Source organism: Mastomys coucha, unplaced genomic scaffold (genome assembly GCF_008632895.1).
Source record: "Mastomys coucha isolate ucsf_1 unplaced genomic scaffold, UCSF_Mcou_1 pScaffold4, whole genome shotgun sequence".
In the NCBI taxonomy this organism is placed as follows: Eukaryota; Metazoa; Chordata; class Mammalia; order Rodentia; family Muridae; genus Mastomys; species Mastomys coucha.
In genome coordinates, this window is record NW_022196910.1 from 55,789,473 (window position 1) to 55,812,484 (window position 23,012).

The window sequence follows — 23,012 nt, forward strand, 5'->3', positions numbered from 1 at the left end:
TCAGAAATCCACCTGCCTCTGCCTCCCAAGTGCTGGGATTAAAGGCGTGCGCCACCACGCCCGGCAAGCTTTCATTTTTTAAAAAAGATTTTTTTGTATATGAGTGCTCTATCTGCCTGCATATACAGCCTGTGTGCCAGAAGAGCTCATCAGATACCATTTGATGGTTGTGATCCACCATGTGGTTGCTGGGAATTGAACTCAGGACCTCTGGAAGAGCAGCCAGTGCTCTTAACTGCTGAGTCATCTCTCCATCCCCTACAACAGTTTTTTTCCTTAAAGATTTTTTGATTCTTATCTGTATTAGTGTATGCCTGCATGCATGTATGTGTGTGTGCGCCTCATTTGTGCGCCTGGTGCTCTGAGAGGCTAGGAGAGGGCATTAGAATTCACTGGAATTGGAGTCTCACGCGAGCTGCTCCGTGGGTATTTAGAACTGAACTTGGCTTCTCTGCAAGAGCAGCAAGCGCTTTTAATCCCTGAGTCATTTCTCCAGGGTTCAATACCCATGCACACAGGCAAGCACCCTTTATCTGCATGACTTAAGCTCTGAGAAGCAAGCAGCTCTCAATCCCCTATACACACACACACACACACACACACACACACACACACACACACACACACGCATGCACACACACACACACACACGCATGCATGCACACACACACACACGCATGCACACACACACGCATGCATGCACACACATGCACGCGCGGACACACACGCACGCACACACATGCACGCGCGGACACACATGCATGCAATCATGTGCACACACGCATGTACGCACACACGCATACACACGCGCGCGCACACACATACACACACCCTCCCTCCCTCCCTCTTGACATCTAGGAACTGGCCAGACAAGAGTCAACTGGGTTCCATCACCGAGCTCATGGGCTCACAGGCACAATTTTGGTGTTGAACCAAATAACTGCCCCGTGCCAGATAGTGGTGGCGCACGCCTTTAATCCCAGCACTTGGTAGGCAGAGGCAGGCGGATTTCTGAGTTCGAGGCCAGCCTGGTCTACAGAGTGAGTTCCAGGACAGCCAGGGCTACACAGAGAAACCCTGTCTCAAAAAACAAAACAAAAAACAAAAAAAACCCAAACAAACAAAAATGCCTGCTTATAGAATGACCTTTCCTGCCTTGACAACCCTGATCCAGAAGAACACTCATTTCCTTGAACCCCCAAATGCCAAATTATCTCTCCCATCTTAAAAATCATGTACATATGTATGTATGTGTGACTTGTGCATGTAGCTTTGAGTGCAGATGTCAGACCTTCCAGAGATGGGTTACAGGTGCTTGTGAGCTGCCCAATGTGGCTACTGGGAACTAAATTTAGGTCCTCTGCGAGAGCGCCTCCTGCCCCTTCCTTCCAAGTGTTGGGATTACAAGTTTGTGCTATCATGCCCCAGCCTCTCAATGCTCTATCGCCTTCATGTTGGAACACATTCCAATGCTCAATACGCTTTTTCTTCCACTGCAATGAATGTTAAAGCCAACAAAGTCAACTACATGTGTATTGCTGATTTGTAGCTGGAGTGTATTCATACAAGGCATCTGGTATCTAAGTTGCTAAATTTACTTCCTTAAGGCAGAGAGAACATGAGGCAGGAACGCTGAGGTTTGGTCCACTGCTATGTGTTGTAATGATAAACTCTGCATCCCACTCTCTAATTGTCTCAAGCTGAGGAGAGCCTCACATAATACCAGCTTTTGTTATATAAATCTTGCCCCCTCCCCAGGTTATCCATGATTAATAAAGATGCCTACAGTCTGTAGCTGGGCAGAAGAGAGGTAGTAGGTGGGGCTTTGGGTTGGAGGCAGAGACCATCAAAGAGGGAGCAGGACAGGAAGAAAAGTTTCCATGGGGTAGGAGTGGCCCAGATGGAACATGGCAAGTATTATCTTGGGGTTATTAACAAGAAGTAGACAAAATAGCATAGAGGGTTATTTGCCCTGCTCTAGCACTTTAAGGCTTATACAGAGAAACTTTAAGGACTACACAGAGAAACTCTGTCTCAAAAAATATTAATCCAATTTTTATAAAGTGTATGTGTGTGAGCACGTGCCAGGCTCTAGTACGTGTGAAGCTCAGAGGCCAACTTACAAGATTTGTTTTGTTATATTTTAATGTATTATTTTTATTTTCACTGGTGTTTTGCCTGCATGTGTTATCTGTGTGAGGGTATCAGAAGCCTTGGAATTGGAGTTACAGACAGGTGTGGGCTACCATAGGGGTGCTGGGAATTGAGCCTGGGTCCAGTGGAAGAGCAGCCAGTGTTCTTAACCTCTGAGCCATCTCTCCAGCCCCTGGTTCTCGTCTAGGTAGAACTCAGGCAGCACAGCATGACTGGCAGCAAGTGTCTTTACCTGCTGGGCATCTCTCCATTCCACATTCTGTCTTTATGTTTTCCTTTCCTCTCTTCAGCCTTGTGAGTAGCTGGGATTATAGGCATGTGCTACAGAATTCCTTAATTTTAAAACATTCTTTTTCAGTGACTGACCCTAGGTATGACCATCCTGAGTGATCAACCAGACAGGAGAGCCAATAGGTAACTAGAGATGTAACAGCCCAGTTATCACTTCCTATACCAAGTTTGCTCCCTCATTCCATTAGCCACAGATGAGGCCATTGGCCTCAGTGACCCTGGTGTCTTTTTGTTTTTTTTTTTTTGTTTTTTTTGTTTTTTAGAAACAGGGTTTCTCTGTATAGCCCTGGCTATCCTGGAATTCACTCTGTAGACTAGGCTGGCCTCAAACTCAGAAATCCACCTGCCTCTACCTCCCAAGTGCTAGGATTAAAGGCATGCGCCACCACTGCCTGGCGACCCGAGTGTTTTAAAACCTTCTTCTGGTCATGTACAGAGACACAGAGAAAGGGTTAGTACCTTTCCCATATTATTTTTATTATTACTTTTTTGTTTGTTTGTTTTTTTGAGACAGGGTTTCTCTGTGTAGCTCTGGCTGTCCTGGAACTCACTCTGTAGACCAGGTTGGCCTCTTATTATTACTTTTTAAAGTAAGGCCTCAGGTTGACATGGAGTTCACTATGTGGCTGAGGCTGACCTCTAACTCTTGATCCCCAGGTCCCATCCCCTTCCAAGTGCTAGGATTAGAGCGAGGCCATCACATCTATCGTTGCCTAGCACTTCTGAAGCCTGGAAAGCTGAAAGCACTGGCCCTGAAGATGTGTTGGAGCAGAAAGACGTAAACTGCCATCAACAGCTTGGAGAGGCAACACCACCTGTCCTGCTGTTTGAATAAGGGCATCTGTTAACTATACAACACCCCATATCCCCATTCTCGGTACATACACACCCTCCTTGGTACCTGCCCCCCTGAATGACCCTAAGAGCCCTGGTTACCAAGGCAACCTGGGAATAACACATGAAGACAGAGACTAGAAACAGACAGGGCTATTTTTAAACTAGACTAGGTGGCTCCATTTCTTTTATCCCAGAAAGTGCCTTCTCCAAACTAAAGCTCCATTTGGCCATTTGACACCTTTACCCTGAGTCCCAACTTACCCAGGCAACCTGGGCGTAGGTCTTTATCCTTTTTTTTTTTTTTTTTTGGCATGAGATTTATTTTCTGCTCCAATCTTCCCAACAGCCATTAAAGCAATTTTCACTTCTTTTGTTAAAAAATAACGTTCTTTTATTTCTTTGGAAAGTAGTGGGCACTGCCCTACAGATTTCCAGGCCAAGCGAGGTAAGTGAATGTTCCCCTACTCTGGGTTGGAGTACTATGGTCCCAGCCTTCCCAGGGGCCCAGGAGTATTTTTGGGCCCCAAACCATCTGAAGACTCATGAGGTCTTTGCTCCTGACCACTGACTTTTACTCTCTCCATCTTTCCTGGCTCTCTCTCTGGGTTGGGAAATTTTCTCTCCCACACCAGTGCTGGAATCTGTGCTTTCACAATGAAAATAAGACCGGGACACCCCAAAATTCCTATGAGAAAAGACAGTCCCTTAGTCCTTTCTTTCTGCTGGCTTCAGTCTCAACTTCTATGTGAGCCTGTTTGAGTTGAGGCCTGAAGGAGAGGACCCTCTCAAGAGTTGGGAGAACACATCAGCACAACCCTGCCTCAGGAGATGCTCCTACCAAGTATATTCTTTGTAGTCTCTTGTCCTAGTTTCTGAGTGGCCCTTTGGACAGAGCCTGGGAGGGCTACGCAAGTGGGTAGGGCCCCTTGACCCCAGCCCTCGAATGCTGTAACAGGGAGTAAAGTATCCATAAGTCCTGTCAGTGTGGCATGGCTGTGATGCGCATGCTCTGGGAAGCAATGGGGTAAGTCACCATAGGAGTAGTAGTGTGGCTCATTGTGATTCCTGCTAAGGGCTGGGCCATGGACACAGCCACAGGAGCCACAGGAGCCACAGACACAGCTACAGGGGCCATGGAAACAGGCGGGGGTGCCATCCCCTGGGCGATGGTCTGAGCCAAAGCAGCTGACAGTGGTGTGATCTCTGGGTTCAGGTGTGGAGGTGGGGGTGGTGGAGCAGCAGGAGGTGCAGCATTAGTTGGGGGAGCAGCCGGCGCTCCAGCAGGAGCAACAAGTTCTTGTTGGGACACAGGCCGAGGCTGGAGAGCCTGGCTGCTCAGAGTGGTGTGAGTCTGGGCAATGCCATGGTTAAAAGTGGCCACAGTGCCCACAGTGGGGGCCAGGGTCTGCTCAGTTGCGGGTGCAGTGGAGCTCAGGGTCATAACCTTGGCCTGATTGCGGAATTGGGCATTTTGCTCCAGAAGTACCTCGTTCGTGGCCAGCAGGTTGCTGACCTGCTTCTTCAGCTCTTCCACGCGTTTCCTGAGCAGGGCGTTCTCCTCCTCTAGCAGTCTGCACTCAACCCCACGGAGTGGAGCCAAGTTACATTCGTAGGGCTCAAAATGGGGGCCATCAGGAGGGCAGCAGCCACCTCTCCGGCGCTTAGGGCCTGGTTCGTGGTCCTCAAAGCCCCTTTCTGGAAGGTCATAGATGTCATAGAGGTCATGCCGTCGTCCTGGGGGAGCAGAGCCTGTCGAGCCTCCACCTCCAGCGCCGCCTCCACTTCGAACATCAAACTCAAAATCCCTTTGCAGGTGCCGAAACTTGCACTTGGTTCCTCTCTGACAGTCACCTTTGAGGAAGTCTCGGCAGATAGGGACCTCCTCCTTACCATTGGGTAGGTCAGCAGGTGAGAGACCCAGCCCAGCGGCCACTTTCTGCCTCAGCCGGGGAGGCAGCTCTCCTGTCTTCTTATAGCCATCCTCATCCTCCTTGGAGCCATGGATGAAACGGCAGTTGGGGCGGCTACACTCCTTGTTTTGGAAGTCATGGCAGAAGATAAATTCATTTTTGCTTACTCCCAAATTGGACACCTCACTCATGTCTGGATGGCGGTATCGACAGCGCTTGCCTCGCTTGCAGACGTTCCTCAGGAAGTCTCTACAGATGGCATCTGAGGTGGCCCCCCCACTGCCTGTCCCAGCCCCACTGGCCTCCTCACTGCCACCACCTCCAGGGCCTCCACCGCTGCTGGCAGTACCGTTGGCATAACTGTCCCGGTCAGGCATCCTGGTCCCCCCCGACTCAGGATCTTCTTCCTTTTCTTGCCACTCTTGGCGACTGTTACAAAAGAGAACAGTGTCAGACGGGGTCCTCTGGGAAGCTCCCACTCTCCTGACCATACAGTGGGCAGGACTCTGGGGCTATGGTTTTTGAGATGGAGAATCCAAGGAGAATTCTAGCTGGCCCGCTGACTTGCCAGAAGTCCCGCCCAGGCCCTCGTGCACCTGGTCTTGTTTGGAGTGATTCACACTTGCCTGGCTGACAGAGGAGGGAGAGAGCTGGGATGAAGCCATTTCTTACTAAGGATGATCAGCCAAGGAGGGGGAGGGGAGGGGATAGTGTTAGTTTTACCGCCTCTTATTTACGTTGTGGGAGAGAAACTAAAGCAGGTGTTGGTGTATGAACAGACTGAGACTGGAAACAGTGCTCTAACATGGGCTCTTTAGCTTTGAGAACTAGTGGGTGAAGGGACACCAGAAACAGAACTTCCTTTAATCCCTCTTCTATGTGAACTCAGCTCAAGTTTCCATGTATTTTAAAAATCCTTGGTAAAAAGACTGGCGTCATTAGCTACAGGGTACCCTTAAATTGTTCATCTCCCAGCCTGCTCCACACACAAATACCCTCATTTCAGGGAAAGACGTTCTGAACTTTCTACTTCTAGATCCCCAGGACAAACTGTAGAAAGGACAAGGTGGGAAGGAGTTAATTTCACAAGAACGGTGACCTTTCTTTCCCCATTCTCCATCCCACTCCATGAAAATCTCACTGATATCAAACCATAGCACTCCTTACCCCATAAAAATCCTCTTTATTTATAGACTCTATAAAAGCCTTTTAAGTCTCCTGTTTCTCAAGAGAGCTCTGGAATGTCAGTCCACTGCCCTAATTCTAGCCCTCCCTTCTCTCTACCCCAAAGTAAGACTGGGAGTCCCTGCTACCACGTGTCTAATGGTCTAGATTTTCCCTAAATAGGCCTCAGGCTCCCCCTACTGTTCAAATAGGAGAAGTTCCTAGTTTCTGTTTGGGAATAAAGACACCTTTCTTGATTTCTTTGACCTATCCCATTCACACCCCATTTCCTTGACTTTAGATTTCGCCAAAATGACTAACGGGATTGGAAGACAGATACACGGGAATATGCAAGATGGAAAGAGTAGCCTCAGAATAAAAGAAACATGTGAAAAGAAACAAGCCATTACTAAAAGATAATAAATGATGACCAGGTGAAGACTTAAGTGCCTTCAAAGCCTGATCCAGTCCCACCAGAAGCAGAAAACTGGATATAATAGTCTTCCTTATCCCATTATCCCAGAATTAATACCTGAGGTAGCTCAGGTGAAGTCCGGGGCTCCCGTGAGTCTCCACCTCCACATCACTGCTGGGTTCTGAACAAGAAACAAACAAACAAACAAACCCGGAGATTTGAGTAGAACAAGGGAAAAAAACGTGAAAGGGCTATAAGGTGGTTTTCATACACTGGAATGAATTCTGACAAAACGCTAAGAGCTTTGTGGCTTTTAGGCTCCTTAAGAGGTCTAAGTGAACGTCATCTATCACAGGGAGAAGTCTCTATTAAGAAGGATAAGGGCTACAGCCGATCAATAAAAATTGGGAAGCTGATCTGAAAAACAAAACAGTTTCTGGTGACGAATAGGTTAGGGGAGCTTTACCTCAAGATGTGAAGGATATAGGGTTCAGAGTCCGATCTAGGGTTGGAGTTCGGAACGCCAAACCTGAAAGCTGGACAAGGGCAACAACTGACTGTGTCAGTGGGAAGGCGACACTAGACTTGGGGGCGGTGGTTACGACGAACCCCAACACCCTAGAGTTCACGAAAAGTCCTAGGAGTTTCCCTAGAAGTCTTCTGGCTCGGCCGGCTCCGCGAAGCGGTGCCAGCACTCAGCAGTGGACCAGGTGACTAGGACACCAAGGAAGCGAAAAGTGAAAGGGGAGGGGGGCTCAGGGTGACATCAAGCTGAGGGGATGGGCAGGGCTGTGACGTCACGGAGCTCGGGAAGCGAGGTCAGACAGAAAAAAGGGCTCTGTTCTGGGTAACGAGGAAGAGCCATGTCGGTTCCGGGGGCGTTTAGGGAGGCTCGTGTGGCCCGGCAGTGCCCAGCCGCAGGGCCATCCCCGACTCCTCCCCTCCGGGCGCGGCCTCCACCTAAGTCTCCCGCCTCCCTCACCTGCCGCCGCCGCCGTAGTTGCTGCTGCCGCCTGCCGGTCCTCTAGCTTCGACAAAGAGCCGCCCACCCTACGATTCTTCCGCTTCCTGCGGAAGAAAGAGACGCTCTAGCCGCCAGATCCGGAAACACTCTATGGTCCAACTTGCGTGCTTCTAGCCACAGGAAGTTCCCAGCAAGCCTTGCGCATCACCATGGTAACAAGACTCCGCCGGACCCGGAACTCGCACAGCGTCTACTTCTACGCAGTGGTAGCCCCAAAACGTTTAAGAACGCCGCTGTGAACGCACGAATTTGACCTCAGGCGCACTCTAAATCGACTTCTGGCTCCAGCCAGATCACAAACACCCAAGCTGCTGCTCACACAGAACTACACTCAACTCCCCACCCAAAGGAGACGCAAAAAACACGTTAACAGCAATTTGATTCTTCAGCTGACAGCAAGAGGATTTATTGTACACGAGTTACACTTGGCCACAAGAGAACAGAACTAGTCCAGAATGCCAAAGGTCCAGTTTTGGTTGTAAGAGAAGCAGTCATCTTCCCAGATGATCTCGGCGAGGTGACGTTCCAGGTCTACGGAGACTTATTACCGACAGCAGCACACAGCCCAACAACTTATTCCGATGTCTTGGCCCTCAGCATCCCTTACTTCTGGTTCTGCGGGCTTCGTGGGTGCACAAACTGGCTTACTTGGACCTCTGCCTCATCTTTCTTCTCTTGCGCTTCAGCCTGGAATGGAAAGCACACAAACAACTGGAGTTATTTCTTTCCTTCTCACACTTCATCTACACTTAATACATTAGTACAAAAGACGAGGAGATTAACAAGCAGTAGTTCTGCTGGACTCTGCTTAAAACTCCTGGTTCCTCCACCCCAGACATATCCACATTAGTTTCTTCTAATTACAACAAAACATCCCACACAAAGCTTTGCCCCACTCCCCCAATGTAGTCTTAAAAAGAAAAAACGTTACCTGCGCATTCTCTTCTTCCGCCACTAAAAGCCCGATCATGTGAAAAGACAAAAAGGAATGTTAGCAATAGGCTTGGATAAAGCCATTAATCTACTCAGAAAACAGGGTTTGACAAAGGATCAGTAAATGCGACACCGGCTCTGTTTTAGACCCGAATCCCGTGTTTTCCCACCCCATCCTTTCTCCGCTCGGCTCTGTGAACACCCGAAGCAAACCGTTTGGAAACCGTAGAGGAGCCATGGCGGGGATTCACTGCCTGCTTTTCCACTTCTCAACTCCTTCCTACCGCCCAAGCTCACCACTTAAAAACCGCTCACCTTCGCTCTCATGGCGTAGGAGTCTCTAGAAAGAAAGTGGAAAAAATGCAGTTAGTGCGCTGAGATGGTAGTAACCGTGGAGGTCGGATGTTAATGGATTGGACTCGAAACCCGAACAGCAGCTAACAACGCGACTCACCAAGGAAGATGGCGCTAAACCGAGAGAGCGGGGAGGGCGGCCTATTGCTATTTAATGGCGTGCTCTGTGTCGTCACTTCCGAGACACCCCTTCTGTTTCCCTTAGGGCGGGGCTGCTCAGAAAGTAACTTCCGGCTGCCTTACTAGAGGATACAAAATGTTTTGAGTGCGAGTTATCAAACCCCACCTTTACTTCTATTTTAAGGATATTGTATTATTTCAGCACGAGCACCTGTTTCCAGTATGGGATTGAGAAAAAGTAGGCGAAAAAAAAAAAAACCTCCGTCTTCTCCCTCGTGCTCCATGGGAGTTGTAGTTTCTTGGTAAATACCTCCATTTACTATTATTAATAGGTGTGGCTTTCAGTAAAAATTACTAGTTTTGCCCTGGCTTGGTGATGCACACCTGTATTACCAACTCCTGGGAGGCAGATGGATCTCTTTGAATCCGATCTATACAATAAGACCTTGCCTAAAATAAGTAAATACATAAACAAATAATTCCTAATTGTCACTTCTGTTTGATCCTTCTGCCATCCCCCAGTTAAACTGTGTGTCAGTCAACCTCAGAATTTCTAAAAGATTTAAGATTTCAGAGCCAGGAGGTGGGGGTGCACTCTTTTCCCCGAGGCAGAAGCCTGAGGATCTTAGTTCAAGGCTACCCTGGTCTACATGATGAATTAATAGCTACACAGAGAAACCCGGTTTCGAAAAACAAAAATTTAGAAACCGGAAGATGTAAAATGGCAAGCAGAGAAAGCTTTCATACTACAAAAAGACATAGTCATGGTATTTTGGTTTTCAACCATTATACCTAGCAAAAAAAAAAAATTATTTGTGTCTGTACATTGGGTATGGATGTCAGAACATGCAGGTATCAGCTAAAGCCGGAAGAAGACGTTGGATCCCTTGAGTCTATTTCAATAAGCTGCTGTTAGCGCCCGGCCTGGGTGCTGGGAATGAACTCAGGTCCTCTGGACTATACTTGTCACTGCCTTCTTTGTTTTGAGAGGGTCTCATGGGTTTAGAGCTCTTAGATTAAGCACTTGGGAGGCAGAGGTAGGTGGATTTCTGAGTTCGAGGCCAGCCTGGTCTACAGAGTGAGTTCCAGGGCAGCCAAGGCTATTCAGAGAAACCCTGTCTCAAAAAACCAAAAGAAAAAAAAAGGGGGGGGGGAGATCAGGCATTATAGTACAGAGAAGACTGAGGCAAGAGGATCATAAATTCTATTACCTTGTGATACATAGCAGGTTCAAGGCCAATCTGCATAAAAAAAAAACAAAAACAAAAAACAACAATCCCCCCCCAAAAAAAAAACCTTAAGTATAGACTTCATCTTGTTAAAATATTTAAGGGATTTTTGTTTTGAGACAGGGTCTCATCTCACTATGTAGCTTACACAAGCCATGATCCACACATGACATACATAGCTTCACACTCATTAGTCTTTTGTTTGTTTGTTTGTTTGTTTTCTGAGACAGGGTTCCTGGAACTCACTCTGTAGACCAGGTTGGTCTAAAACTCAAAAATCTGCTTGCCTCTGCCTCCCAAGTGCTGGGATTAAAGGCGTGTGCCACTACCACCCAGCAATTTAAGAGATTTTAATGTTAGCTATAATCCTTTTCAGTGGTTTAACATTTCCTCATTGTAGCCAGCAATGGTGATGTACAAAGCTAGCATTCAGTGCATCTCGGAATTTGAAGCCACTTTGGTCTACATAATGAGTTCCAGGACAACTAGAACTTCATAAAACGACCCTATCTTAAAAACAGGACAAAATCAGAAGGCAGACTGCTGAGACTGGACTATCACTGAATGTCCTTCTTTACAAGGTCTGAAAGACAGTCCTGGTCTCTCCTGGAACTCAAGAGCCATCTGCTTCTGCCTCCAGAACACTGGGATAAATGCTGGGTACCTCTACACTCACTTCAAACTACTACTTCTTATTTTAGTGTTTTGAGACAGGATTTCTCTGTGTAGCCCTGGCCTCTCAACTCACTAAGATTTGTCTGTTTCTGCCTCCTGATTAAAGGATAGACCTTCAAATTTTGAGAAGGAATTTATCTAAATTAATTGCTCAGGCTGACTTGAGCTCAGGACCCTTTTGCTTCAACCTCCTGTTTTCTGTTGGGTCAGGGTCTCATGTATCCTGAACTGGTCTCAAACTTGAAATATAGCTAAGGATGTCCCTGAACTTCCAACTCTCTTGCCTCCCCTTCTAAATATTGGGATTGTGGGCATACACTATGTAGAACTGGGAACCCAACCTTAGGGCTTCATGTATACCAAATAAGCATTGTTTTTTTTTATTATTTATTTTATATATGTGAGTTACATTGTAGCTGTCTTCAGACACACCAGAAGGTATTGGATCCCTTTTAAGATGGTTGTGAGCCACCATGTGGTTACTGGGAATTGAACTCAGGACCTCTGGAAGAAGTCAGTGCTCTTAACCGCTGAGCCATCTCTCCAGCCCCTCAGATAAGCATTGTTAACTGAGCCACAGCTCCATCTCAACCAGATGTTTTAAAAATCCAGATTTAGCCTGGCGGTGGTGGCGCACACCTTTAATCCCAGCACTTGGGAGGCAGAGGCAGAGGCAGGCAGATTTCTGAGTTCAAGGCCAGCTTGGTCTACAGAGTGACCTCTGTGTAGCCCTGGCTGTCTTGGAACTCACTCTGTAGACCAGGCTAGCCTCAAACTCAGAGATCCACCTGCCTCTGCCTCCCAAGTGCTGGGATTAAAGGCATGTGCCACCACTGCCTGGCTAAGTAGCTGTCTTGAGTTCAGAAAAACTAAACCAAACCTACTGTTTTAGCGGACATGCTCTGCTCCCTGAAGTATATTCATGGTTCAGCAGTGTTTCATATGTAGTAAAACTAAAACCACTTTAACCAGTTACTCTAAGCACCATAGCTTGACACTAAAAACTTGTGTGACAGATATTTTGGGTGACCAGGGCTGTAAGTCAGTTGGTAGAGTGCTTGCCTAGCATGTACAAAGGTCCCCAGCACTGTACCTTAGGACTGCACTGTGACTGACGTGCCTACAATCCAGGCCCTTACAGCAAACTTGCCATGTTGCTTTTATAATGCATAATTAAGTGTCCTAGTCCTAATAGAGCTTGTATTCCAGATTAGCAGGTAAGTGGGAGACTGGCAGGGATATAGATCTAAGAGTTCAGGGCCAGCTTGGTCTACACAAGGACCCAGGATGGCCAGGGCTAGAGAAAAAAGTTGTTTCAAAAAATGTCACTCATGGCTGGGCAGTGGTGGCACACGCCTTTAATCCCAGCACTTGGGAGGCAGAGGCAGGCGGATTTCTGAGTTCGTCGAGGCCAGCCTGGTCTACAGAGTGAGTTCAGGACAGCCAGGGCTACACAAAGAAACCCTGTCTCGAGAAAAAAAAAATGTCACTCAGAGAGCCCTTCAGTTGATCACTTCCTTGAGTGATATGCTTCCAACCTCTATCAAATAACAAGAAAAGCTTAAGACAGCTCAGCAGGACAATGATTACATTTAGTCCCAGCACTCAGGAAAGCAGGTGTGTGTATGTGTGTGTCTGATTCCAAGGCCAACCTGGTCTACAGCTACACAGAGAAATCCCAGTCTTAAATTGTCCCATCCCCACCACAAAGAGAACACATAATAGTGAGCAAATCCAAATTTATTTTAATGCCATCTCATTTTAAAAACCTCAGCCTTGGTTCCCTGGGACAGCATGCCAGAGGTACAAATTGTAACCCTTCTCTACAATCCCCCCCCATCCCTCCTCGGCAAGCATCCAAGTCCATGGCCCCAGAAAGCCAGTTCTCTTCAGTCTACTCTTCTGGTTCTTGGTTTTTCTTTCAAGGGAGGGAACTCTATATAGGTAGCTGAGTGTGGTGGTGCACACCCTTAATTCTAGCACTCAGGAGGCAGAGGCTGGTGGATCTCTGTGAGGGCTAGCCTGGTTGACATATATTGAGACCAGCCGGAGTTAGCAAGACCCTGTTTCAAACCAACCCCACCCCACCATACACACAAAATAATCTAGACAGGGAACAAAAACCCACTGCAATTTTCATTGCAGGGCCTAAAAAAATCAAGTGAGGGAAATGCAATGGATCCAAACATGGTTGGTATGAATTACTTTACAATTCTGTGAAAATGGATGGAAGGATTGAGAGGGACTCCGCGGAACAAAAACGACTAAAAATTTTACAAACAAGGATCCATTCAATAGATAAAAATCTCTTCTTAATGGAGAATTCAGCTTCTAGAAATAGGGAGGGCCTAAAGAGATATCCTGCCTAAGCAGGTCATGAGGAATCTGCCAAAGCCAGCCCTCTTTGAGGGCAGATTAAATACTTGATGACAGATAAGAGGAAACAGAAAGACAAAAATAAAAAACAAAAGTGAGAAATGCTACCAGTGACATAAAAAATCTCAGCAGAGGTTTCAGTGTTGGTGGCTAACTTCGCCTCCTTTCTGTTCTGTAGTAGGGCCACAAACCTTGACCAAGTGGAGTAGAAAAGGCTAGAAAGAGGGGCTTGAAGACGGTGGATTTTGACTCCTGATTTTATTATTCAATTTCTTTTTCTACTAAAAGTAGTCTTCGGTGGCTGGGAAGCCTGGCCTCCCAACACCAGAGTCAGTCGAAGCTGGTTTTTCGTTGAAAGGAGTGGGTGGGTTGGTGGGGGGACTGGGATGAGGGCAGAAGACACCCTCCCCCCACCCCCTGCTCTGCTGGTAGTCTTGGGTGGAGAAGACGAACTGCACTTGACAGAGCCTGGGGTGCGGTGGGAGGGGTGAGGCAGGAATGGCAAGCTGGGGAGGGGACCCACCTCAGTCCCCAGCTCCATTCTCTTCTAATGTTTCTCCACTGGTGGCATTCTCTGCAGTCTTAGAGGCCTACAGACAGGAGAAAGACAAGCGGTTTGTATGCTGATGCCTCAGTCAGAGCAGTGGGTGAGCTCGCACTCCACCCATTATTAACATCACACACCTTCTTTTTCTTCTTTTTCTGGGTTTTTCGACTTGCAGAACTCTGGAGAAGAGCCTGGAAAACAGGAGAAGGCAAATCTTGAGCAATGTGGGATTCTGGGATAAAGCAATATTCTGGAAATCTTTCCAGGATATCCACACATGTCTCATGCTCACATTTCCACGCAACACTAACCTTCAGCTCTGCATCCTGAACCTCCATCTCAGACTTGTACAGGTCAGGCTCAAAGGGACCACTGGTTATCCGCATGGGGCCATTGGGCATGAGTAGAACAGTAAATTTAAACTGGGCAACAAACTCACCTATGGGAAAGCAAAAAGTTACTTATTGCTTTTCTGAAGTTGCAGAGAGGGAGCTCTTGAATGAAAACCCTTAGGACTCACCCTCCTTCTCATAGAGAACGTTAAATGGCTGCAGTAACTCATGTTTGGCACACTCTACCACACCCATTCGAGCCTTCTTCTCATCTTCAAATGCTCTGGGGAGAGAAAGATGGCGGGATTCAGGTTTCCTCAATACCTACTAGGTGTCACCATTTATTTTTATTAGTGTGGGATTTGCATGTTCAATGGGGGATGGCGGGGCAGGGAATAGGTGCGGAGGCCAGGAGACAACCATGTAAAGCTGGTTCCCTCCTACTCTTACATGAGTCTCAGGGGTTGAGCCTAGGTTGGCAGTCTTACACAGTTCTGGGGCTACAACTGTACACTGAGTGGCCCTGCTGTTTAAGACAGGTGGTGGTAGTGGTGCACACCTTTAATCCCAGCACTTGGGAGGCAGAGGCAGTCGGATTTATGAGTTCAAGGCCAGTCTGGTCTACAGAGTGAGTTCCAGGACAACCAAGGCTACACAGAGAAACCTTGTCTCGAAAAACAAAACAAAACAAAATCTTGATCTTCCTGCCTCAGCCTCTGGAGTGCTGGCATTACAAGCATCTGCCACCATACTCAGTCATACATGTTCTTAAATCACTGCTATCCTTGTGCAGAAATTATGTTTGGGGTTCTTATTATTATATTATATTATATTGAACAAGGATATGGGTGGAACAGAGGACGTGCATTCAGGCAGGAGCTACAAGTCTGGGCAGGAAAGGGAGGGAGGGAGGGCCAAAGGATGGGAAACCATTCCTGGGTGTACAAACTGAGTCAGACTGGTTTCCCAGTACTGTTCTTGCCACATGTAGTACCTCAAAGTAAACGGCATGGCATCAAAACGCCTTTCCACCTCACTGAAAAAGGCACGGGAAGTTTTCATTTTCAGGCCATATTGTTTAGAGGGGTCTCGCTTGTAAATGGTGGTTCTCTGTCCTGCATCTTTGGCCTAAGAGAATGAAGTCAGTCAGGTCAAATTGGTCTGGTACCTTCAAAAAGTCATCCCTTTTGCTAAGGTAGCATTACCTTGCCTTCTCCTGAGCTGACGAGGACATCCACAGCATAAACCTCATGCACCTCAAACTCTGCCTTTTCATGGTCCTTCCTAAAGGAACAGAGAGGGAACCCTCAGCACCAGGAGGCAGAAGCATTGCTGTAAGTTCTAGGCCAGCCATACCACCCAAACTCAAAGATGGCTCAGTAGTTAAGAGCAAACACTCCTCTTTACAGGACCTGAATTCAGTTTTTAGCACCCAAACCAGGTAGGTTTGCCACTGCCTTTAACTCCAGCTCCAGGAGTAGACAGACACAGAGACATAATAATTAAGATCCTTAAACAAAAATCCACAGTAACCTGTAGTTTGGAGAAGGTAACCTTGATCAAAGTAGGGGCATAGACAGCACCTACAGCTCATACATATGGGGTTGGGACTCACTTCTGCTGGTCTGTAGGATTCTGGATAATGGTTTTTTCTCCATCAATCACATGCTGCTTCAACTGGTGTGACAGCATACCTGCAGACAGGATAAAATCTAGGGTAACAGCTATAGGGGTATATGGCCCCCTAATGGCTTCCAAGCCCACTCACATAAGTAGTTTGATGGCGCAATTATACATGACTATGGAAACAAGGCATGGAGAGGTTTCTGCCTTAGACAAAGCTAGAGCCAGGATGGATCCTTAATTCTACACTACTTATCACCAGACCTGACACTATTATCTGAGGTCTCACCTTCTATTGGTGTGCAATTAAATGAGTGAGCAACTTTGTTCCAGGCTTCTGTCACTTGTGTGTTCTAGAAGTACAAGAGCAAATGAAAGGTGAGATTACCTGCTTTCTAACCTTTTCTCATGACAGATGTTCTAACATCCCTTTATCAAACGCCAATGATTCTCACATAACCCCATCATTTCTACAAACGTATATCCAGAGGAGGGTAGTATACACCTTTATTCCCAGCACTCGGGGAGGCAGAGGTAGGATGATCTCTAAGTTCAAGGCCAGCTTGGTCTACAGAGTGAGTCAAGGACAGTTAAGGGCTACACAGAGAAACCCTGTCTCACCACACAAAAACTGCTTTCATAAACATGATCCAAGTAGACAATACTTCTTCAAGAATAGAGCAGATCGCCGGGCGGTGGTGGCACATGCCTTTAATCCCAGCACTTGGGAGGCAGAGGCAGGTGGATTTCTGAGTTCAAGGCCAGCCTGGTCTACAGAGTGAGTTCCAGGACAGCCAGGGGTACACAGAGAAACCCTGTCTCAAAAAACAAACAAACAAACAAACAAACAAACAAAAAAACAAAATAGAGCAGATCTACACCCCAATCCAGAGGACAGGGAAACAGACTCAAAAAGGTTAACTGATTTGTCCAAAGCGAAGCAAGTACTTAGTGGAGAAACCCTGCCATAAACCTGTATTTCACAAGAGTAGGGATATAAATTTCTTCCTGTGGAACCTATAATGGCCATTCTTAGATACCTAGTTGGATGCCTCCTGAGTGCTGGGAATAAAAGTGTATGCCACCCTCCCCTGGATATAAGTTTGTTTGCAGGAATGATGGGGGTTGTGTGAGAATCATTGGCCTTGGCATTTGGAGAACAAATAAAAACAAAAAAGTTTATTCTTAACTAAAAAAATCTATGCCAGGCAACGTAGTGCATGCCTTTATGACCACAACCTGGGAAGCAGAGGCAGGAGAACCTGAGTTCAAGGCCAGCCTGGCATACACAAATTATTACTAAATAATTAAGTTCTAGGAGGCAGTTCTTGCTTTGTATCAGGTAGGTCCTAGGGATCAGACAGGCCAGTAGGCAGAGCACAAAGGGCCTTACCCATGGAGACATCCTGCTGATCCTAACAGCCCTCCTCATCCAAGCTCCTAGTCCCTCTAACACTTCCTAGTTTACAGATGAGGAAATGTTGTTTTTTTGTTTTGTTTTGTTTTGTTTTTGTTTTTCGAGACAGGGTTTCTCTGTATAGCTCTGGCTGTCCTAGAACTCACTCTGTAGGCCAGGCTGTCCTCCAACTCAGAAATCTGCCTGCCTCTGCCTCCCAAGTGCTAGGATTAAAGGTGTGCGCCACCACTGCCTGGCAGATGAGGAAATTTGATCACACAGTGTTCCCAGGGGAGAAGGATGGAATTAGGGTCACCAGGGAGGAAAAGATAACTTTTAAAAAATTGAGTTCATAGACTGCATCTGATTCAACAGCTATAGACTTAACCATTATGCAAATAGCCAATAAAAAAAAAAATCAAATACAGCAAGGCGGTGGTGGCGCACGCCTTTAATCCCAATACTTGGGAGGCAGCCTTTAACCCCAGCACTTGGGAGGCAGAGGCAGGCGGATTTCTGAGTTCGTTGAGGCCAGCCTGGTCTACAGAGTGAGTTCCAGGACAGCCAAGGCTACACAGAGAGAAACCCTATCTCGAAAAAACAAGAAAATCAAATATAAAAAAAATAGGAATTTGAGGCCAGCGTGGTCTACAGAGCGAGTTCCAGGAAAGCCAGGGCTACACAGAGAAACCCTGTCTCAGAGGAAAAAAAAAAAAAGAGAGAGAATTAGCCTTCTTACTACAGACTGAGTACCTTCAAAATGCTAGAAAACTCTACAGTTGTTATCAGAAGGGGGAAAGAGCATACAAAAAAGGAAAAGCAGACTTTATATCTCTGCACACACCACCACACCGGCACCCACATACCAACTGTAAAAAATTGTGTTTCAGTTAGTTATGTACCTCAAATTATTTTGGGGTCAAAACACACAAACAAAAATTTAACAATGGCTTTTATAGGTGCCACAGGAAGAAATACATCCCCTATACCTGGCATGGATGGTAGGCCCTCAACTGCTGTTTATAGATGCTGATTCATCTTTCCTTCTGTTAAGCTTTGGGTTTACAAGGAAGTGTCTTACCTGGTTCCCAGGTTTGACTAGTCGTAAAGCCGCTTCAGCACATAAGTGAGCAGCCTTAATGACATCTGCTTTCCTCCCTGTTACCTGGGACCCCTGGAAATAAAGAAATACAGCCTGTATTATTCTGTAAAGTCCACTAACGTGTGACCAAATTTTGAGGTACTTCAATGGAGAGTAAAAACAAATGGCAGTATATCCCCTTATTAAGACTTAGCAAAGTTCAAGCCCAGCGGTGGTGGCGCACGCCTTTAATCCCAGCGCTTGGGAGGCAGAGGCAGGTGGATTTCTGAGTTTGAGGCCAGCCTGGTCTACAGAGTGAGTTCCAGGATAGGGAGGGCTACACAGAAAAACCCTGTCTCGAAAAACAAAAAGACTTAGCAAAGTTCAAAAGCATGCTACTTACCTGAGCTACACCAATTACAAAAGTGTGAGCCACATTGGCAATGAAGCCATCCACATGAACCCCAAGGTCACTGGAAGGCAAAACAGAGCACTGCATTAGAAACCAACAGTGTGAACACTCAGGAAAATGACAAATACTCCAGAACGTCTTAACCTTACATTTTTACCAAGTCACCTTCCTTGAGTATATAGTCCTGGTCACTCTTCAAAGGGGAGAAGTGACACACACAGTTATTTACGGAAATGCTGGTAGGAAAGGCAATACCTGTAAAAAGAACCATCAACCTTAGTGCCTCGCTCACTCACTCACTCGCCTAGGAACAGCTCCTGCCCTTTAGCAAAGCTGAAGGGGCTGGCTGTAGAGCACTCTCAGATTTCCAAATAGCTTAACCAGAGATGGGGGGTGGGGGAGGGCAACTAGGTGGCTGGGTTCAAATAGGAGAAATTAAGAGGGATTTTTAACCATTCTTACCTTTCTTCATCTCCTTTTCCTTCTTGAAGATCCTCCCTGTCTCATCCATGATCATGGCATCACCTTTCTCACACAAGCTCAGTACAGACACACCTGAGCTGGAAGCTTCCACCAAAGATCGAAGCACCCCTGGGGACAGAGGAAGCCTATCAGCCCAGCATGCATTCATCACCCGATTAGACCAGAAACTGAACTGAGTTTCTAATACTCCCTAACGCCATTCATTGTCCTAAGGTAGAGAGGGGAAAGGTTTATATCCCGGAATAGCCTACCCATCTTTAAAGTCTGTTTTTTGAGACATACCCCTGGCTGTCCTCGAACAACCTGTGTAGACCTGCCTTCCTTTGTCTCCCCACATGTGCTGGCACTAAAGGGGAGCACTACTACACCCAGCTCTTTTCTACCTTCCCTTCCAAGAATAAGGTCAGCACCAGCTTCTCTCCTTGCAAGTACTTGACACTTGGGCAGAGGCCTCAGGCCTCACGCATTCCCAGGATGCTATGGCAAAATCATGAGAGTCAGGGAACTTTCTCTGCCCCAAGACACCCCACACTCAGAAACAGACCAGAAGACATTTATAGGCGTTAGGGACAATGGGAAGGCAGGGAACTGCTGAGTCAAAGTAGAAGCACTGTTAAATGTTACCTTCTTCCCTCCCCAGACACTCAGGAAGTAGTAATCATAATTTATGTGGCTGTATTTCCCCACATCTAAATATATAAGCCCAGGAGAATTAACCTAAGGTCTCAAAGATTCAGGGGGCTAAAAGTTTACTTCCACTATATCAAGAAAACATGTAACCAGTTTCAAAACTATTATCTGAAGTCACAACTGCCTGTGGGGATGGGAATTTTCTTTGATTCAAACAAATATCAAATACTAAAATATCACCCCACATAAAATTATTTTGTATATGTCTTTATGACACAAGGGAATTCTAGGTTTGATGATTTCTTATGTGTTTTGGTTATTCTCTGGAATCCAGAGAAACTCAGATTTAACCAAAAGACATCCTAATAAATACCTTCTTCCAAAGTATTTTGTCAAGATTATTCTAAAGGCCTAAGACAATTTTTATCAAATAACTTTTAAAAATGGAAAAGAGCCGGGTGTGGTTGCACAGGCCTTTAATCCCAACACTCTGGGAAGCTGAGGTGGGCGGATCTCTCAGGCCAGCCTGATCTAAGAAGGGAGTACCAGGACAGCCAGGGCTACACAGAAAGCCCCGGAAAATATGGGGTAAGGGGATAGGAGTTTGAAAGAGAAAACAGGAAAGTTATCTACCCAAGTGGCAGACAACTGTAAGAGCATATAAGAAATGCTTATAATCCTAAAATCCGTGTCGCTCTCCACCCCTTTTCAGTACTATTGACAGGCTTGCCCAGCTGTCTAAGCAGAACCTCAAAAACACTGTAAAGGCTCCAAGAACAAAAATTAAAGGCCGCCTTCACAAGCAGGGGCAGGAAAGCCAGGTATCTTTAAGAGTTGTGTTAGAAGCTCCAGACCTGTCTTCCAACGGTCCCTCGAGCTAGGTCAAGGGGAGTAGGGGCCCCCACTAAGAAGACCTAAAGTAAAGACTTTAACAAAGCACGTGGTGGGGAAGCACGGTAGGAGAGGAAGTGGGGAGTCAGCGATCCGCACAGGGACCTGGCAACACGTGCCGGCTCGGCTCCCGCGGGTCAAGAGCCGCGACTGGCAGAGGGGCGCTTCCGTCGCTAACAGCTGGCCGCTTCCTTTCCGAGGTGGCCTCACTGCTGCCAGTCAAGAGCAAAGATCCAGACAGACCGAAGGGTGATGGGCAGAAGACGACGCGCCTTGCCTCCTTACCAACTGCCTAGGGTCGGAACATGCCTGGGCCCCTCTCTGCGCTCCTCGCGGTCGCTGGCCCGCACCTCCCCTCTCCAGCCCAGGCATGGCTGCTCAGTCCCCAGGGCGACACCAGATCTCCCCACCAAGTCGCCCCCGGCCGTCGGCACGCGCCCCTCGGTGGCTCACTCCGCAAGACCCAGCCGCTACAGCCCTCCGGAGAGAGCCCCAAACCTCTCCCTCTCAGCCTCGACTCCAAGACCCCCGAGGCCGCACTCACGGTTGGCGATGTCGCCCCCCATCTTATACTTGGTCACGACCAGGTCCTCGGCGATAGTTTGCTCCTGCTGCTCGTCTTCGCCCGACATCTTCCTACTGCCACTACTGCAGCTTCACTTTCCCTGAGCTGCGGCCTCCGTCTCCCTTCCCACCACAAGCTGTAGCTAGAGTCTCTTCGATCCGCGAGGAAAGCGCGAGCAAGCAAGGGAACCGGAGGGCGGGCAGAGAGAGCGAGAAACTGCGAGCGCGCGGGCTGAGGCGCAGGGCACACTGGGACAATGAGTCCTACCGGCGGCCAGTCTCCAGCCGCCCTCGTGGGGTCTAGAACTACAATTCCCAGCCTGCTCCTCGCGCCTCTCCGCCAGGCCCTGGGGGGCCTTGCCCTCCCAAGTCTGCGCACGCCGGAGTCGCCGGGCACGCTGGGAAGAGTCTGGCTCCGGCGGGAAGGCGGAGCCGTTAGGAAGCTTGAGGGAAAGCGTGGTCTCTCCGGAAAAAACCTCCCATTCACGCAGACCTAGTGCTCGTAACAGCGAGGGGCGGGCCAAGTGAGGAGGGGCGGAGCTACACGGAGAAAAGGGTTGAGAGGCCGCTGGGCAGGGTGGAGCAGGGTGGAGCAGGGTAGGTCCATAGTACTAGGGTCAATGTGTGTGTAAGTCTTTGGGCGGTTGTCCCGTGCGCGTAGCCTCGGATTCCCTGGTCGGCAGGCGCGACCGGTCTGGCTGGTCAAATCCTCCAGTGCTGGGAGAATGGGGAGGGGTTGAGCGGAGGTGGAAGTCCTAGGGTGCTGGGAGTGAGCACTAACTGGGTGATTATACACGTACCATGACCATAAAAAGGCCAGACTTCCTACTAGACTAGAATAAAATGGCACTATTGTTCCAACCGTGGGTTTTGATGGGGGCTTCTAAGGGAAATGTTTAGGAGGGATTTGGTCACTCTTAATGAGTTCTAGCCGAGCAGTGGTGGCGCACGTCTTTAATCCCAGCACTTGGGAGGCAGAGGCAGGTAGATTTCTGAGTTCGAGGCCAGCCTGGTCTACAAAGTGAGTTCCAGGACAGCCAGGGCTACACAGAGAAACCCTGTCTTGAAAAAGAGAGAGAGAGAGAGAGAGAGAGAGAGAGAGAGAGAGAGAGAATATGAGTTCTGAGTCATTTCAAGTTTTCAGTATCCTACTGTGTAAGAAAAAATAAAAACAACCCTAGGCTTGAGCTTTTTCATTTTCTCCAAACAATCCGGGATTTGGGGTTTTGTTTCTAATTGTTTACACTTTTGTTCCTTTGTACTGATCCCCAGTAAAAGCCCTTTAGTAAAAAGGACTAGAATGCAAATAGGGTCTGGAGAAATGGTTTAACTGTTATAACCTGATATCCTAGCAGAGGGAAGGGAGTTGCCAGCAGCTATGCCAAGCACATTACAATCACCTGTAACTCTAGCACTGTGTTGGTTCTGTGGGCATTGCACTCACGTGCATATCATCATTCCCAAACTCCCACTCTCATATACACATAATTAAAATCTTAAAAATACAACAAAGCTTGGTTACATTACTTGTGACAGAATGTCAGAAGCAGAGAAAGCCACCCATTGTTAAG

The 23,012-nt window shown here is 47.5% G+C and overlaps 2 protein-coding genes and 2 long non-coding RNA genes across 5 annotated transcripts; 1 reads left to right on the forward strand and 3 right to left on the reverse strand.

The window, feature by feature from the left end:
• Positions 1-3,647: 3,647 nt before the first annotated feature.
• Positions 3,648-7,887, reverse strand: Zc3h10 (zinc finger CCCH-type containing 10). Of its 2 annotated transcripts, none has more exons than XM_031349875.1 (3): positions 7,754-7,887; positions 6,889-6,952; positions 3,648-5,621 (listed from the first exon to the last, which is right to left on the reverse strand). In XM_031349875.1, the coding sequence occupies exon 3, from the start codon at positions 5,567-5,569 to the stop codon at positions 4,262-4,264; it is 1,308 nt and encodes a 435-aa protein (XP_031205735.1). In that variant the 5' UTR covers positions 5,570-5,621; positions 6,889-6,952; positions 7,754-7,887; the 3' UTR covers positions 3,648-4,261. The 2 variants fall into 2 exon arrangements, with proteins under 2 accessions (XP_031205735.1, XP_031205736.1); XM_031349876.1 differs by having other exon boundaries at positions 7,238-7,877.
• Positions 4,373-6,840, forward strand: LOC116076203. Its single transcript, XR_004112861.1, has 3 exons — positions 4,373-4,495; positions 5,096-5,190; positions 6,658-6,840. It is a non-coding gene; the product is annotated as an uncharacterized LOC116076203 (long non-coding RNA).
• A 284-nt stretch (positions 7,888-8,171) lies between the features above and the next one.
• LOC116076202 lies at positions 8,172-9,272 on the reverse strand. Its single transcript, XR_004112860.1, has 4 exons — positions 9,183-9,272; positions 9,044-9,068; positions 8,727-8,749; positions 8,172-8,482 (listed from the first exon to the last, which is right to left on the reverse strand). It is a non-coding gene; the product is annotated as an uncharacterized LOC116076202 (long non-coding RNA).
• A 3,558-nt stretch (positions 9,273-12,830) lies between these two features.
• On the reverse strand, positions 12,831-21,689 carry Pa2g4 (proliferation-associated 2G4). The gene is made up of 13 exons (XM_031349786.1): positions 21,422-21,689; positions 19,336-19,464; positions 19,023-19,128; positions 18,865-18,934; positions 18,462-18,554; positions 16,274-16,337; positions 15,977-16,055; positions 15,567-15,645; positions 15,356-15,489; positions 14,550-14,644; positions 14,341-14,468; positions 14,167-14,220; positions 12,831-14,072 (listed from the first exon to the last, which is right to left on the reverse strand). Exons 1-13 carry the CDS (start codon positions 21,507-21,509, stop codon positions 14,007-14,009), a joined length of 1,185 nt encoding a protein of 394 aa, XP_031205646.1. The 5' UTR covers positions 21,510-21,689; the 3' UTR covers positions 12,831-14,006.
• Between the last annotated feature and the right edge of the window lie 1,323 nt (positions 21,690-23,012).